The following is a 16,461-nucleotide window of genomic DNA, read 5'->3' as shown; positions in this document are numbered from 1 at the left end:
AGACCCTACCTCAAAGAAGAAAAAGAAAAAGAAAAAGAATAAAATTGCTTCTTCTTTTTTCTTCTTTCTTTCTTTTTTTCTTTCTTTTTTTTTTTTTTTTTTCCTGAGGTAGGGTCTCGCTGTAGCCCAAGCTTACCTGGAATTTAGTAAGTAGTCTCAGGGTGGCCTCGAACTCATGGTGATCCTCCTACCTCTGCCTCCGAGTGCTGTGATTAAAGGTGTGTGCTACTACACCTGGCTATAAATAAGGACCTGTCATTTAAGAAGGAAGAGAAGGGGGGGCGGGGAGGAAGAAAGAGGAAGACTGCTGAGGCCAACTGAATTATAAGTCTCTGAGATAGGCAGAGCTCATGTAGCTTTAAGAATTTAAAAGAGGGCTGGAGAGATGGCTTAGCAGTTAAGGTTCTTGCCTGCAAAGCCAAAGGACTCAGGTTTGACTCCCAGGACCCACATAAGCCAGATGCACAAGGTGGAGCTTGTATCTGGAGTTTGTTTGCAGCAGCCAAAGGCTGTGGCATGTGCCTATTCTCCTCCCTCTCTCTCTCGCTCTGTCAAATAAATAAAATAAATAAAAAATTTAAAAGAAGGGCTGGAGAGAAGGCTCAGCGGTTAAGGCACTTGTCCATAAGACATGACAACCAGAGTTTGATTCCCCAGTACCAACGTAAAGCCAGATGGGCAAGTGACACGTCTGAAGATTGTTTGAAGTGGCTAGAGGCCCTGTGTGCCCATTCTTATTCTTTCTCTGTCTCTCTCTCTCTCTCTCTCTCTCTCTCTCTCTCTCTCTGTGCCAGACATGGTGGTGCACACCTTTAATGCCAGCACTCAGGAGACAGAGACAGGAAGATTGCTGTGAGTTCAAGGCCACCCTGAGACTACATAGTGAATCCCAGGTCAGCCTGGGCTAGACTAAGACCCTACCTCAACAAAACAAAACAAGAAAACAATAATAATAATTAAATTTTTAATCTATTTTTATTTATGTATTTCTAAGCAGAGAAAGAGAGAGATAGAAAGACAGACAGAGATAATGGGTGCACCAGGGCCTCCAGCAGCTGAAATCCAGATGCATGTATCACTTGGTGTATCTGGTCTTATATGGCTATTGGGAATTGAATCCAGGTCAACAGGCCTTGCAGGCAAGCACCTTAAGTCCTGAACCATCTATCCAGCCCAATTAAAATTTTTTAAAAAAAGAATAGTGGAGGGCTGGAGAGATGGCTTAGCGGTTAAGCGCTTGCCTGTGAAGCCTAAGGACCCCGGTTCGAGGCTAGATTCACCAGGACCCACATCAGCCAGATATACAAGGGGGCGCACGCGTCTGGAGTTCGTTTACAGTGGCTGGAGGCCCTGGCGTGCCCATTCTCTATCTATCTGCCTCTTTCTCTCTGTGTCTATCTGTCATTCTCAAATAAATAAAAATGAAAAAAATTAATATTAAAAAAAAAGAATAGTGGAGCCTGGAGAGCAAGGAAAGCAGAGGAACAAGATGAGGTTACAGTTAGATGGGGGGCAGATCAGGAAGGGGAACCACTGAATGGCTTGGAGTGGGCGAGGTGGGATGAAGCTGGGCGCTAGCTCAGCACAGAAGCTCTTTCACATTCGGAGCATCCACTGCAGAGTGAAGAACTGGCTGGTACAGGGAAAGAATAAGTGACTACTCAGGGGCAGAGAAGCAAGGAGATCTGAGGTCTGTTTGAGGTCTGAGAGGCGCTGCTGGTGAGCTAGGGGCAGGCCATACCGAAGGATTCTCTCTTTTTTTTTTTTCCCTTTGGATTTCCAAGGTAGGGTCTCCCTCTGGCTCAGGCTGACCTGGAATTCACTATGTAGTCTCAGGGTGGCCTTGAACTCACAGTGATATTCCTACCTCTCCCTCCCAAGTGCTGGGATTAAAGGTGTGTACCACCACACCCAGCTATAAAAATACTTTTAAAACATTTTTTAAAAATGGGCTGGAGAGATGACTCAGTGGTTAAAGGTGCTTGCATGCAAAGCTTGACAACCCAGGTTCAATTCTCCATTACTCACATAAAGGCAGATGCACAGAGTGGCACATGTGTCTGGAGTTTGTATGAGGTGGCAGGCGGCCCTGAAGCTCCCATACTCACTGTTTCTCTCTTAAATAAATGAATAAAAACTAAACTTGGGCTGGAGAGATGGCGTAGCGGTTAAGTGCTTGCCTGTGAAGCCTAAGGACCCCAGTTCGAGGCTCGGTTCCCCAGGTCCCACGTTAGCCAGATGCACAAGGGGGCGCACGCGTCTGGAGTTTGTTTGCAGAGGCTGGAAGCCCTGGCGCACCCATTCTCTCTCTCTCTCCCTCTATCTGTCTTTCTCTCTGTGTCTGTCGCTCTCAAATAAGTAAATAAAAAAAAAAACTAAACTAAAAAAGTAAAAACAACCCAAGTGTTTATCATATCTCTATATGTAATTTGAGTTTACATGCCAACCCAAATATGTGTCTCAGCTGATGAATAGACAAAGAAAATATTCCCCCAGTGGAGTACTATTTGACAATACAAAGGAGTGGAATATGGATCTGTGCTATAACGTCAGCATATTATGGTAAGTGAAAAGGAGCCTAATTCACCGTAGTCCTCTGCTATGTGGTTCCATTTACGCCAACTCTCCAGAATAAACACATCTCTGGAGGTAGAAAGTAGGCTGTTACTTAGAACCAAGTAAATGGGAAATGATTACTAGGGGATATGAGGTTTCTTTCTGGAGTATTCAAAATGTTCTAAAATCAGGTTATGGTGATAGTTACCCAATCCTGAATATGTACAAATATATACTAAAAATCACTAAATCATATGCTTTAAATGTTTGAGATTTATGGCATGTAAAATGCATCTCTAAAAGGATCCACGTTCCATTCTCCAGAACCCACATAAGCCAGATGCACAAGGTGCTGCATGCATCTGGAGTTCGTTTACAGTGGTTGGAGGTCCTAGAGCACGCATTCTTTCTCTTTCTGCTTCTTCCTCCCTCTCAAATAAATAAATAAATATTTTTTTAAATTAAAAAAATTTTTTTGAGGTCAGGTCTCACTCTAGCTCAGGATGATCTGGATTTCACTATGTAGTTTCAGGGTGGCCTCGAACTCACAGTGATCCTCCTACCTCTGCCTCCAGAGTGCTGGGATTAAAGACGTGCACCACCATGCCTGGCATTAAATGTATTTAGAAAGAAAAAAATAAAAGAACTAAACAAAGAAATGGGGAACCGCCAAAAGTCTCTGAGCAGGTGTAGGAGTGGTCCCAAACAAGTCACTCCCAGACCCTCAGATGTTTCATCTGTAAAATGGGACCAATTCTACCAGCCTAGTCTCACCTCAGCCTGAGGATCTGAGAACTGACCCAGGGCCAGTCAGCCCTGAGCAAAGTTTTTCACTCCGGGGAACAGCTGTTCCCAGTTCCCTCAGAGGAATGTGCCTCCAAAACACCTGACCCCTGGCTATTTCATCCCTGTGGCAGGGCCATTTGGGAAATCTGAGATGGAAAATGAAGGCCTTGGAAGCGTGTATTTTTAAGTTCTCTTGTAGCAGTCAAATCAGATCTGTATTTGATTTCATTTTATTTTGTTTAGAATGAAATAGGGACTAGAGGGAAGGAACAGCTGCGGGAAACAAGGGCTGGAGCAAATACAAACAGCAGATGCTTGAGTCTCATATCAAGTATCTCTCTCTCTCTCTCTCTGTGTGTGTGTGTGTGTGTGTGTGTGAGAGAGAGAGAGAGAGAGAGAGAGAGAGAGAGAGAGAGAGAGAGGGAGAGGGGAATACATTCCAGAAAGTGCCCCATGTGTACTAGAACACAAGTGTGTCTGTGTGAATGAGTCTCTGTGTGTGTGTGGGGGGGTAATGTATTGAGGGAGGGGTGCAGGCAGGCATCCCAGGCACACTGATGACCTGTTGCCACATCCTGCCCCCCACCGTGTGGCATAAGAACAAAGCCAGGCAGGGACAGGGAGCCCCCGCTGCCGGCGCGACCTCCTTCCACCGGGACATGAACCTCTCCACGACATCACCCGCTGCCGCCCACGAGCCTTACCGGGCCGAGCTGTCCCGGGAACGCCGAAGCCATCTCGCCACCATTTGTTCTATCCTGTGGGCTTTCCGAGTCTGGAATAAACTGCTCTCTAGCTCTTCCATTTACCTACATGGGAAAAATGAAAGAAGAATGTTCTTAAGCCGTGAACCCACAGGCCGTGGTAAGGATTCTGTCAAATCCCTGTGATGTCTCCGGGGTTTGCCCACGGGACGAGGTGCAAAGGAGTGGTCCCCTTGCTGTCTGACCGCACCAGGACGCTCCAGGCCCTAGCCCGCCCCGAGAGTCCTGGCTCCTGGTGCACAGAGGGCTTTATGTTTCATATATAAGACAATGAACTCAAAAGCTTTGGCTGTGACCCGCAATGAGAAACACACCACCCCGTGGGTACACCCCCAAATAGATGTCCCTGAATTGCATGGGTCAGTTTTTGCCATTACTCCCAGGCACGTGACAGCATTCTTTGTGGGTTTTATTGCTGCTTTCCTATTTTTTTTTATTTGTTATTTATTTGCAAGCAGAGACAGAGGCACACCAGGGCCTCCAGCTACTACTGCCAGCAAACTGGAGATGAATGCCCCACCTTCTGCATCTGGTTTACATGGGTACTGCGGAATCAAATGGGGTTGTTAGGCTTTGCAGGCAAGCGCTTTAACTGCTGAGCCATCTCCCCAGCCTGTTGTTTCCTTCTTTCTTTCTTTATTTTTATTTTATTTTTTATTTTTTGAGGTAGTCTTGTTCTTGCTCAGGCTGACTTGGAATTCACGATAGTCTCCAGCTGACCTTGAACTCACAGCAACCCTCCTACCTCTGCCTCCCCACTCTGGGATTAAAAGCGTGAAACACCATGTCCAGCTTCTTGTTTATTTTTCTTTTTTAAGTTTTTTAAAAAGTTTATTTATTTACTAGAGAGAGAGAATGGGTATGTAAGGAGCTCTAGCTATTGCAAATGAACTCCAGACACATGTGCCACCTTTTGCACCTCACTTACATAGTACCTAGAGAATTGAACCTGGATCATTCAGTTTTGCAGGCAAGCACCTTAACCATTAAACCATCTCCCAGCCCTTGTTTGTTTGTTTGTTTCTTTCTTTCTTTTTTTTTTTTTTTTTGAGGTAGGGTCTCACTCTGGTCCAGGCTGACCTGTAATTAACTCGGTAGTCTCAGGGTGGCCTTGAACTCACGGCAATCCTCCTACCTCTGCCTCCTGAGTGCTGGGATTAAAGGCGTGAGCCACCACACCTGGCCCTTGTTTCTTTTTTGAGACAAGGTCTTGTTATGTTGGACACCCAGGCTGGTATCAAACCCATGATCCTTCTGCCTTAGCCTCCAGATTACTGGAGTGTGCCACCACATCCAGTATGGTAGTATTCTTAGTTACATGACTGGCCATATTCTTCGGAGTACCATTTCTTTTGCTCAGTGTTTTATATTTCATTTTTAATTAAAAATATTATTATTTTAATTTACCTATCTGTGCGTCATCTGGTTTATGTGGGTGGTTTGGGAATTGAACCTGGACTGGTAAGCTTGGCAAGCAAGTGCCTGTAACTGCTAAGCAACTGCCTAGCCCCTATATTTCATTTTCGAATAGGTAATTCACCTATGTAACTGAATACCATAAAAAAGACATTGTGCTATGAACTTAAAAATTTGTAAAGAGCTGGGCGTGGTAGCGCATGCCTTTAATCCCAGCACTCGGGAGGCACAGGTACAAGGATCGGGGATCGCTATGAGTTCAAGGCCACCCTGAGACTACATAGTGAATTCCAGGTCATCCTGGGCTAGAGTGAGACTCTACCTGGTAAAACTTAAAAAGAAAAATGTAAAAAAAAATTTTGTGAAGAGGGTAGGTTCCTTAAGTGTTCCTATCATGGTAAAGGAAAAAAACACAAAAACATACATAGTTGAAGGTCTGCCTTTTATTTTCACTGGCCCCATCTACCCAGACCCTGTGCCCATACTGTTCTCTGGTTCTATTTGTCCTTCCTAAGTTTCTTTATGCCTAACCAGGTAAATGCAAATACAGACTATATTTCTTCTTCTTAACACAAAGGGTACAACACCATATACACTGTTCTGTACCATACATTTTTTTTCTTTAGAGTATAAATCCTTTATATCTTTCCATATCAGTATATAGACTAATTCTTTATCCTTTTTGACAACTACTAAGCATGCCATTGTATGAGTGTACTGTAATTTAAAAGGCAGTCCTCCACTGATAGACATTTGGGTTATTGCCAGCCTTATGCTATTATAAATAATACCACATAAGTTAGGTCATACATATATCATTGCTGAATGTGTGTGATTATGATCTGGATAGGTTCTTTATCACTAGGTCAGAAGTTGCATGCATTTGTGCTTTGATAGATATTGTCATTTTACCAAGAAAAAAATATGCTTGAGACTAATGTTTCATAAATCAATATATATTGATATTTTATTCTCCAATCTATTTTACCTTTTAAATACTGGTCTTGAGTCAGTAAATTAATTCCATAACTCAGCAAAGACCACATAAAATAAGATACAAAATTGGGAAATAAAAAACAGATACAGAGAAAATAAAAAAGAATTATAAGAGATTATGTTGGGCTGGAGAGATAGCTCAGTGGTTCAAAGCACTTGCTCACAAAGCCTGAAGACACAGGTTCAATTCCCCATGTAAAGTTACATGCATCTGGAGTTTGTTTGCAATGCCAAGAGGCCCTGGTGTGCCCATTCTCTCTCTCTCTTCTCACTGCTTGCAAATAAGTAAGCAATTTTTTTAAAAGAATATGTTGTTTTATGCTACACGAATACACTTGAAAACCTTGGTAACAAAATTATTAAGAAAAATACAGAAGCCGGGGAGATGGCTCAGCTGTTGAAGGAACTTACTTGTAAGCCTGCCGACTCACGTTAGATCCTCCCTAGTACCCACGTAAAGTCAGATGCAAAATGGCACGCACTTCTGTGATCTCACCATGCCTACGGCAAATTGGAGGTGGAGCCAGAAGAATCTGGAAGCCCACCAGCCAGCTGGTCTGATTTATGCAGCAGCAAAAGACGAAGAAAAACCCTGTTTCTTCTAGCAGGTAGAAGGTAACACTTTGAGTTTGTCATATGATCTCCACAAAGACACGTACCACGTGCGCATGCACACACACGAACCATTCAGGTGACTCTAGAAGAGACAGAAGATCTAAAAAGACAATTACCACAGGAATTTGTGGAAGGGTTTCTTTCTCCCCTACACCAAAGCCAGGCACGAACAGGTTTGAGAATGAGGCTCACCCTACTGACTTATTTTTGTCTTGTTTAAAATAAACTTTTTATTTATGAACAATTTTAGATATACAAAAGGGCTATAAAGATAGCTGGGTGGTAGCTCATGCCTTTAATCCTAGCACTCGGGAGGCTGAGGTAGGTGGATCACAGTGAGTTCAAGGCCAGCCTGGACTTTAGAGGGAATGCCAGTTTAGCCCAGACTACAGTGGGACCCTTCCTCAAAACAAAGCATTGCAAAGATAATCCAGAGTTCTCATCTGCCCTTTATATTTCTTTGATACATCTTTTTAAATATTTTATTTATTTATTTGAGAGAGAGAGAGAATGGGTGCACCAGGGCCTCTAGCCATGCAAACAAACTCCAGATGCATGGGCCACTTTGTGCATCTGGTTCATGTGGACACTGGGGAATCAAACTTAGGTCCTTAGGCTTCGCAGGCAAGTGCCTTAACTGCTAAACCTCCTCTTCAGTCCTCTCTGATACATCTTATACAATCTTTGTATTTTTGTTTAAAGAATTTTTGTTTGTTTATTAGACACAGAGAGAAGGAGAAAGAGAATGGACATACCAAAGCCTCCAGCCACTGTACATGAACTCCAGATGCATGTATCACCTTGTGCATCTGGCTTACGTGTGACCTGCAGAATTGATTCTGGGTCCTTAGGCTTCGCAAGTGCCATAACCACTAAGCCATCTCTCCAGCCCTCTTTGTATGTTTTTTAAAAAAATATATTTTATTTATTTGAGAGAGAAAGAGGCAGAGAGAGAGAGAGAGAGAGAGAGAGAATGGTCCTGCCAGGGCCTCTAGCCACTGCAAATAAACTCCAGACACATGTGCCCCCTTGTGCGTCTGGCTTACGTGGGTTGTGGAGAAGTGAACTGGGATCCTTTGGCTTTGCAGGCAAGCACCTTAACTGCTAAGCCATCTCTCCAGCCCTCTTTGTATGTTTTTAAAAGTTAAACAAAATCAGCATTGTCACAATCACTACTATTAACCAAATTATATTCAAATTTCACTAATGTTCTTTTTCTGCTTCAGGATCCAATGCAGGATACTATCCTGCCCTGAACCTGCTGCTATTGCAGGTGTCCTAGGCAGAGAGGGAGAACGTATACAAAATTTTAAAAGTATTTTATTTATTTATTTATTTGACAGAGAAAGAGGGAGAGAGAGAATAGGCACGCTAGGGCCTCCAGCCGCTGCAGACGAACTCCAGATGCATGTGCCCCCTTGTGCATCTGGCTAACATGGGTCCTGGGGAATCAAACCTGGGTTCTTTGGCTTTGCAGGCAGATGCCTTAACCGCTAAGCTATGCCTCCAGCCCTGAAAATTCTTTGTAAGAAGCCATTATAATAACACTGACAGCCATTCTGACAAAAATGGTCCAATGAGATAAAAATGCACTCCTGCCAGGTATGGTGGCACATGTTTTCAATCTCAGCTCTCTGGAGGCTGAAGGAGGAGGACTGCCATGAGTTTGGAGCCAGCCTGGGGCACGGAGTGAGTTCCAAGTCAGTCTGGGCTAGAAGGAAACCCTACTCCCCCCCAAACCCTCCCCCTAAATTCAACCTCTCTTATGAATGTGAGTATACTAAAAACATTGGTGCCTGACATGGTGGCGCACGCCTTTAATCCCAGCACTCTAGAGGCAGAGGTAGGAGGATTGCTGTGAGTTTAAGGCCACCCTGAGACTCCATAGTGAAGGCTAGAGTGAGACCTACCTCGCAAACAGCAACAACAACAAAAAACATTGGCAAGCAGAACCCAAAGGCAATCAACGGAACAACTATGGGGCACATCCCAAGGGGACAAAGAAAGAAGGCTGGCCAAGACATGTCCAAATGAGCACAGGACACTCAAACCAAACAAGAAAACCCGGAGACTTACAGTTGTCAACAGATGGCAGCCAAACACAAATTCATGATCGAAAGGCTACCATGGACATGGGACACAACAACAGCAGCGAAATCCCCTTTATGTCAAAGGATGTGGCGATCCAGCTTTATTCTACATTACGGACGTTGTCAGCACTCAAGGATGACTGTACTGATTGATTTCTGGTTCAACATGGGAAGTTGAAAGAGTGTTTTAATTTATACTTCCTAAACCTTGTAAGTCACAGTAAAAGTTGCAAACCCATAAGATAATGAATACCGGAGAGAAGAGCACGGACTAGAGGAACCAACAATGTTTCAGAGACAGAAAGTGTCTGGAAGAAAAGTAGCTGAGGCTGCAGAACAAAGGAAGCAGAAGCCTGTGTGTTCAGAGGGGCACTGTCATGAGGGACCCCGTGGTGACTCAGAGTGAGGGGCCACAGGCAGGAGAGAGAGCGGAGATGTGGCACAGGGCTTCCATGAGCTTCTACGAGCAGCCACTGCATTCACAGTGCCCCTGCATACCCCTTCCCACCTAGACAACTATCCATGCCCACCCTGTTGAGACAAGAGACTTGATTCCCTGGGAAAATACAACTTAGGGGAACAGGCACAATCGTGGGTACAAGAATGAATGTAGAGGGTAAATTTCTTCTCACTGATGACAAGGCCTCCAGCTCTTCTTTTACACAGCTCCCCAAATGTACATGGTGGGCAAGAGATTAAAGAGCCTTCTGGGCTAGAGAAATGCTTAGTGGTTAAGGCGTTTGCCTGCAAAGCCAAAGGACCCAGGTTCAATTCCCCAGGACTCACATAAGCCAGATGCACAAGGGGCATCTGGGGTTCATTTGCAGTGGCTAGAGGCCCTGGTGTGCCCATTCTCCCTCTGTCTCTCTCTGTTTTTCTTCTATCTCTCTTTCTCTCTGCTTGCAGATAAGTAAATAAAAAAAATTAAAAAATATCTATTTTTAAAAAAAAGAGCCAGGCATGGTGATGCACACCTTTAATCCCAGCACTCGGGAGGCAGAGGTAGGAGGATCGCATGAGTTTGAGGCCACCCTGAGACTCCATAGTGAATTCCAGGTCAGCCTGGGCTAGAGTGAAACCATACCTCTAAAACCAAAAACAAACAAACAAAAAGAACCTTCTGGATAAGTCAGGTGAGGTGACACACACCTATATAATTCCAGTACTCAGAAGGCTGATATAGAAAGATTGCTGTGAGTTGAGTTTGGTGGCCTAGGTTAGACTGGGTTAGAGTGACACCCTGCCAGAAAAACAAAACAACAATAAAAAAGAATTTTCTGAACCAGAGAAAAGACCTTCAGTTACTGATACTTTCAAAACTCCCCCAGATCACCCTGCATGAAACCTATTCATCAATGAGCCAACTTCATCTTACAAAACTTCCAATCACTTGCTTTTACTGTTTTTCTCTGACCTATGATTAAATATTTAAGGAAAGCCTGCATTATGAAAAACAGATGTGAGACTGAGAGATGGCTTAGCATTTAAGGTGCTTGCCTACAATACCTAATGATCGGGTTCAATTCCTCAGTACCTACATAAAGACAGATACACAAAGTGGTGCATGCCTCTGGAGTTTGTTTCCAGTGGCTGGAGACCCTGGAATGGCCATCTCTCAACTGTCTGTCTCTCTTCTCTCTCTGCTTGCAAATAAATAAATTAATTAACATGTAACAAATGGAATTCAGGAATGACAGAAAGTGTACCTAACAAAAGAAAAATATTAATCTTTAAATCATTTTAAAAATATTTTATTTATTTATTTGAGATAGAGAGAATGAAGGAGGGAGAGAGAAAGGAGGGAGAGAATGGGTGCGCCAGGGTCTCTAGCCACTGCAAACGAACTCTAGAAGCATGTGCCACTTTGTGCATCTGGTTTACGTGAGTACTGGAGAATTGAACCTGGGTCCTTAGGCTTCACAGACAAGCTCCTTAACTGCTAAGCCATCTATCCAGCCTAATTTAAAGCATTTAAAAGATATTTTAGTTAAGTCTTCCCAGTATTTGGGAAGTAGAGACAAGAGAGGATCAAGAGTTCAAGGTCGGGGCTGAAGAGATGGTTTAGTGGTTAAGGCACTTCCCTGCGAAGCCTAAGGACCCAGGCTCAATTCCCCTGTACCCATGTAAGCCAGATGCAACAAGGTGGTGCACGTGTAATGGCTAGAGGCTCTCTCTCTCTCCCCCTCCTTCTCTCTCTCCTCCCCACTCAAATAAATAAATAAATAAATAAAAAGAAAGAAAGAAAAAGAGTTCAAGGTCATACTCATTTACACAGAAAGTTCAAGACCAGCCTTGGCCATGAGACCCTGTCTCAAAAGAACTAAATGGTATTATGTCCACAAAATATACTTAAAATTATATGTAGTTTTTAAAACAGTAAACTATGAGAGAACAAGAATGATCACACTTAAAAATTAAGTAATAGGGCTGGAGAGATAGCTTAGTGGTTAAGGCACTTCCCTGCGAAGCCACAGGATCATGGTTCCATTCCCCAGGACCATATATGCATCTGGAGTTCGTTTACAGTGGCTGGAGGCCCTGTTGCACCCATTCTCTCTCTCAAATAAATAAAAATAAAATATTTTTTAAAATTAAATAAGATAGAAGGAATAACATCTAAAAATTTGAAAGCCGGGTGTGGTGGCGCACGCCTTTAATCCCAGCATTTGGGAGGCAGAGGTAGGAGGATTGCCGTGAGTTCGAGGCCACCCTGAGACTACATAGTAAATTCCAGGTCAGCCAGAGCTACCTCAAAAAAACAAAAAAAGAAACCACCCACCCCCCAAAAAAATAAAATTTGAAAAAGTCAATCTATGACCCAGAGAAAACCTAAAATGAATATATAGTGTCAGTTCAGGAGGCCCAATATTCATGTTACAGAAGTTCTAGAAATACAGAAGAAAAGAAGAGGTAATGGGACTGGAGAGATGGCTCAGTGGTTAAGTGTGCTTCCTGTGCAAGTACTAGGGCCTCAGACTGCCAGAGTCTGAAACTGCAGGTCCCATGGAAATGGCTGGGTATGAGCCACGTGCCTGTGACCCCAGCCTACAAACTCCGGAATCAGTAAGCGGCCCTGGCTCAAAACAAGACCTGTTGGATAAGCAGAAGAGTGATGAAGCTACACCTGACATTCCGCTCCAGCCACCAAAGGCAAGTACATCCTGCAGCAGGTGAGGACACGTGCATAGAACACACACACACACACACACACACACACACACACACACACACACACACACAGAGGTAAGAAAACTGTCTAAGAATTCAATAAAGTTTCTTCTAAGGAATCTAAATTTCCAGATTAAGAATGTCTACTCAGGCTTGGGCATGGTGGTGCATGCCTTTAATCCCAGTATTCAGGAGGTAGAGGCAGGAGGATCACTGTGAGATCAAGGCCACCCTGAGACTGCATAGTGAGTTCCAGGTCAGCCTGGGCTGGAGTGAGACCCTATCTTGAAAAACAAAAATATTACTAGTACTAATCATAATAACAACAACAATTGGGCTGGAGAGATGGCTTAGTGGTTAAGCGCTTGCCTGTGAAGCCTAAGGACACCGGTTCAAGGCTCGACTCCCCAGGACCCACGTTAGCCAGATGCACAAGGGGGCACACGCGTCTGGAGTTCGTTTGCAGAGGCTGGAAGCCCTGGCGCGCCCATTCTCTCTCTCCCTTTTTCTCCCTCTGTCTGTTGCTCTCAAATAAATAAATAAAAATTAAAAAAATAATAACAATAACAACACTTACTTGAGTGCTGGGAAGATGGCTCAGCAGGTAAAAGCCTTACTTCTAAAGGCCTGCCAGCTTGGGTTCAGTTTACCAGCACCCACATGAAGCTGAGTGGACAAAAATGGCCCATGCATCTAGAGTTTATTTGCATCAGTAAGAGGCCCTGGCAGGCCCGTTTTCTCTTTCTCCTTCCTAGCAAATAAGTAAATAAATATTTGAGGTGGGGAGATGGCTTGGTTGCTAAAGGCACTTGTTTGCAAAGCCTGGTGGCCCAGGGGCAATTCCACAGTGCAGAAAGTGGCACATGTGTCTGGAGTTTACTTGTAGTTGCAAGAAACTCTGGCATAAAAACCAGGCATGGTAGTGCACGTCTTTAATCCTAGCACTTGGGAGGTAGAGGTAGGAGGATTGCTGTGAGTTTGAGGCCGCCTTGAGTCTACATAGTGAATTCCAGGTCAGCCTGGACTACAGTGAGACCCTACCTTGGAAAACCAAAAAAAAAAAAAAAAAAAAAGAAAGAAGGAAACTCTGGCATGACCATACTTTCTCTCTCAAATAGATAAATAAATAAAAACTTTTTTAGCTGGGCATGGTGGCACACACCTTTAATCCCAGCACTTGGGAGGCAGAGGTAGGTGGACCACTGTGAGTTCAAGGCCACCCTGAGACTACATAGTGAATTCCAGGTCAGCCTAGGATACAGCAACACCCTACCTCAAAAATAAAATAAAATAAAATAAATAAATAAATAAATAAATAAATAAATAAAACACCACTTTTTTTTAAGAAAAGAATGACAGTTGGGTGTGATGGTGCATGCCTTTAATCCTAGCACTCAGGAGACAGAGGTAGGAAGATCGCTGTGAGTTCAAGGCCAGCCTGGGAATACAGAGTGACATCCAGGTTAGCCTGGGCTAGAGTGAGACCTTACCTAGAAAAACCAATCCCCCCCCCCCCGCCAAAAAAAAAAAAAACAACTCTACTAAAGCAAGTACAGTGGTTCATGACTGTAACGGCATCTATGCAAGAGACTGAAGAAAGAGGTCCAGGAGTTTGAGGCAGCATCATCTACCTCATGGAATCTTTTTTTTTTTTAATTTTTATTAACAGTTTCCATGATTATAAAATATATCCCATGGTAATTCCCTCCCCTCATGGAATCTTATTCCTGCTCCCCTCCAAATCTGTAATTGTCTTGAATAATGAAGGGGAAAAAACACCATAGCATAGAAAAACACTATATAATTTAAAAAACTAGAACAAAAAACTCTTCAAAACATTCAGAGAGGAAAAAAATAGATCAAATATAAACAATGAAGGACAAAAATGGTGTTAGTGACAGCGATGGAAGCTAGAAGAAATCAGAGTCATGTTTTCAAACACATCTCTTTTTTTAATTTCACCTAATTTTTATTTTTTAATTTTTGAGGTAGGGTCTTACTCTAGCCCAGGCTGACCTGGAAGTCACTCTGCAGTTCCAGGCTGGCCTCAGACTCACAGTGAACCTCCTAACTCTACCTCCCGAGGACTGGAATTAAAGGCATGTGCCATCACAGCCAGTAAGATCCTATCTCAGAAAACAAAAAAGCAAGGGGGCTGGAGAGATGGCTTAGCAATTAAGGCAGGTTCGATTCCCCAGTACCCATGTAATACCAGATGCAAAAGGTAGCACAGGCATCTGGAATTTGTTTGCAGTACCAGAGGCCCAAGTGTGCCCATCTATATCTCTATCTGCCTCTTTTCTCCCTCTCTCTCAAGTAAAAAAATGTTTAAAAAACTACACACACATACACACACACACATACACACACACACAATAAAATTCTCTATAATCCTATTCCCTAAAGTTACCAACTGTTACTCTCACTCTTTTTCTATTTTACACATGTATATATATTTAAATTGAGAATTTATGGTTTCCCACTTACAATTTCATGAACAGCATTCTATGTTAATATTGAAGCATTTATACCATATAGTATTTATACCATTATTTAAAAAGACTTTATAGGGGCTGGAGAGATGGCTTAGCGGTTAAGCGCTTGCCTGTGAAGCCTAAGGACCCCGGTTCGAGGCTCGGTTCCCCAGGTCCCACGTTAGCCAGATGCACAAGGGGGCGCACGCGTCTGGAGTTCGTTTGCAGAGGCTGGAAGCCCTGGCGCGCCCATTCTCTCTCTCTCCCTCTATCTGTCTTTCTCTCTGTGTCTGTCGCTCTCAAATAAATAAATTAAAAAAAAATTTAAAAAAAAAGACTTTATAGTAGTGTTTCTCTAATTCAAACTTAATCAATAAATCTATTATCAGACATTTATAGCATTTCTAATGTTCACTATTATAAAAATTTCATAACAAACATCCTTATACATGGCAAAAGGCTACTTACCAGATATTTTCTTGAGATAAAAATTCCTAGGCCCAGTGTGGTGGCGCACACCTTTAATACCAGCATTTGGGAGGTAGAGGTAGGAGGATTGTTGTGAGTTTGAAGCCAGCCTGAGACTACATAGTGAATTCCTGGTCAGCTTGGGCTAGAGTGAGACTCTACCTTAAAATTTTTTTTTTTAATTCCTAGAGATGAAATTCTGAAATCTAAAGCATATGTTCATTTTTAAAATTTGGATGTCTATTGCTAAATTACTTCCCAGAAAATATCAATCAACACTCCTACCAGAAGAGACTTTTTTTTTTTGAGGCAGGTTCTCACTGTAGCCCAGGCTGACCTGGAATTCCTAAGGATGGCCTCAAACACATAGTGATCCTTCTACCTCTGCCTCTCCAGTGCTGGGATTAAAGGTATGCACCACCACTCCGGGTTTGCGTAATTTTTATTTATTTATTTATTTATTTATTTGAGAGAGAAAGACAGAGAGAATGGGTGTGCCAGGGCCTCCAGCCACTGCAAACGAGCTCCAGATGCATGCGCCACCTTGTACATCTGGCTTACGTGGGTCCTGGGGAATTGAACCTAGGTCCTTTGGCTTTGCAGGCAAGCACCTTAACTGCTAAGCCATCTCCCCAGCCCTTGAATACTTATGTTTTGAAAAACACAGTGGAAAACTAGATATTATCATTTGCTAATGGAGTGGAAAAAGCTATATTTAGTTATTGGTTTAAATATACACTTTGAAAAAAAATATATAAAACAAAAGTATCACACATAATTCCATCACCTTAAATTTACACAAAGCGATCATCCTACTCCAAGCACCCAGTTCATCACCTCAGAGTTAACGATGTGGCATGAATTTATACTAACTGTGATCTAAATTTATCAAGACCCATATTTCATATATTAAAATATCTTCCTCACAAAAATAGAATCATGTTACTCTCAGTGGTCTACATTTAACATTTTTTAACATGTAACTATATCACAGGCATTTTTCCAGATCAGAGCTCATTATGGTTCTGATTTGAAGACTCAACTTGCTAGTTCATCTGAACATTCTTTATTTTTCTTTCTTGTTTTTTGAGATAGGGTGTCACTCTAGTCCAGGCTGACCTGGAATTC

At 42.9% G+C, this 16,461-nt stretch overlaps 1 protein-coding gene across 1 annotated transcript in view; it reads right to left on the bottom strand.

Annotated features, from left to right (window-relative positions):
* Nucleotides 1-16,461, bottom strand: part of Frmpd1 (FERM and PDZ domain containing 1) — a 123,657-nt gene that overhangs the window by 60,005 nt on the left and 47,191 nt on the right. The window contains exon 2 of the mRNA XM_045141957.1: nt 4,047-4,151. Coding sequence (XP_044997892.1) covers nt 4,047-4,147 — 101 coding nt within the window. The 5' untranslated portion in view covers nt 4,148-4,151. The remainder of the gene's footprint in view (nt 1-4,046; nt 4,152-16,461) is intronic.

This window comes from Jaculus jaculus, chromosome 1 (assembly GCF_020740685.1).
Source record: "Jaculus jaculus isolate mJacJac1 chromosome 1, mJacJac1.mat.Y.cur, whole genome shotgun sequence".
NCBI classification, from domain to species: Eukaryota; Metazoa; Chordata; class Mammalia; order Rodentia; family Dipodidae; genus Jaculus; species Jaculus jaculus.
The sequence above is the reverse complement of the archived record's forward strand: the minus strand, read 5'-3'. Positions and strand labels throughout refer to the sequence as shown.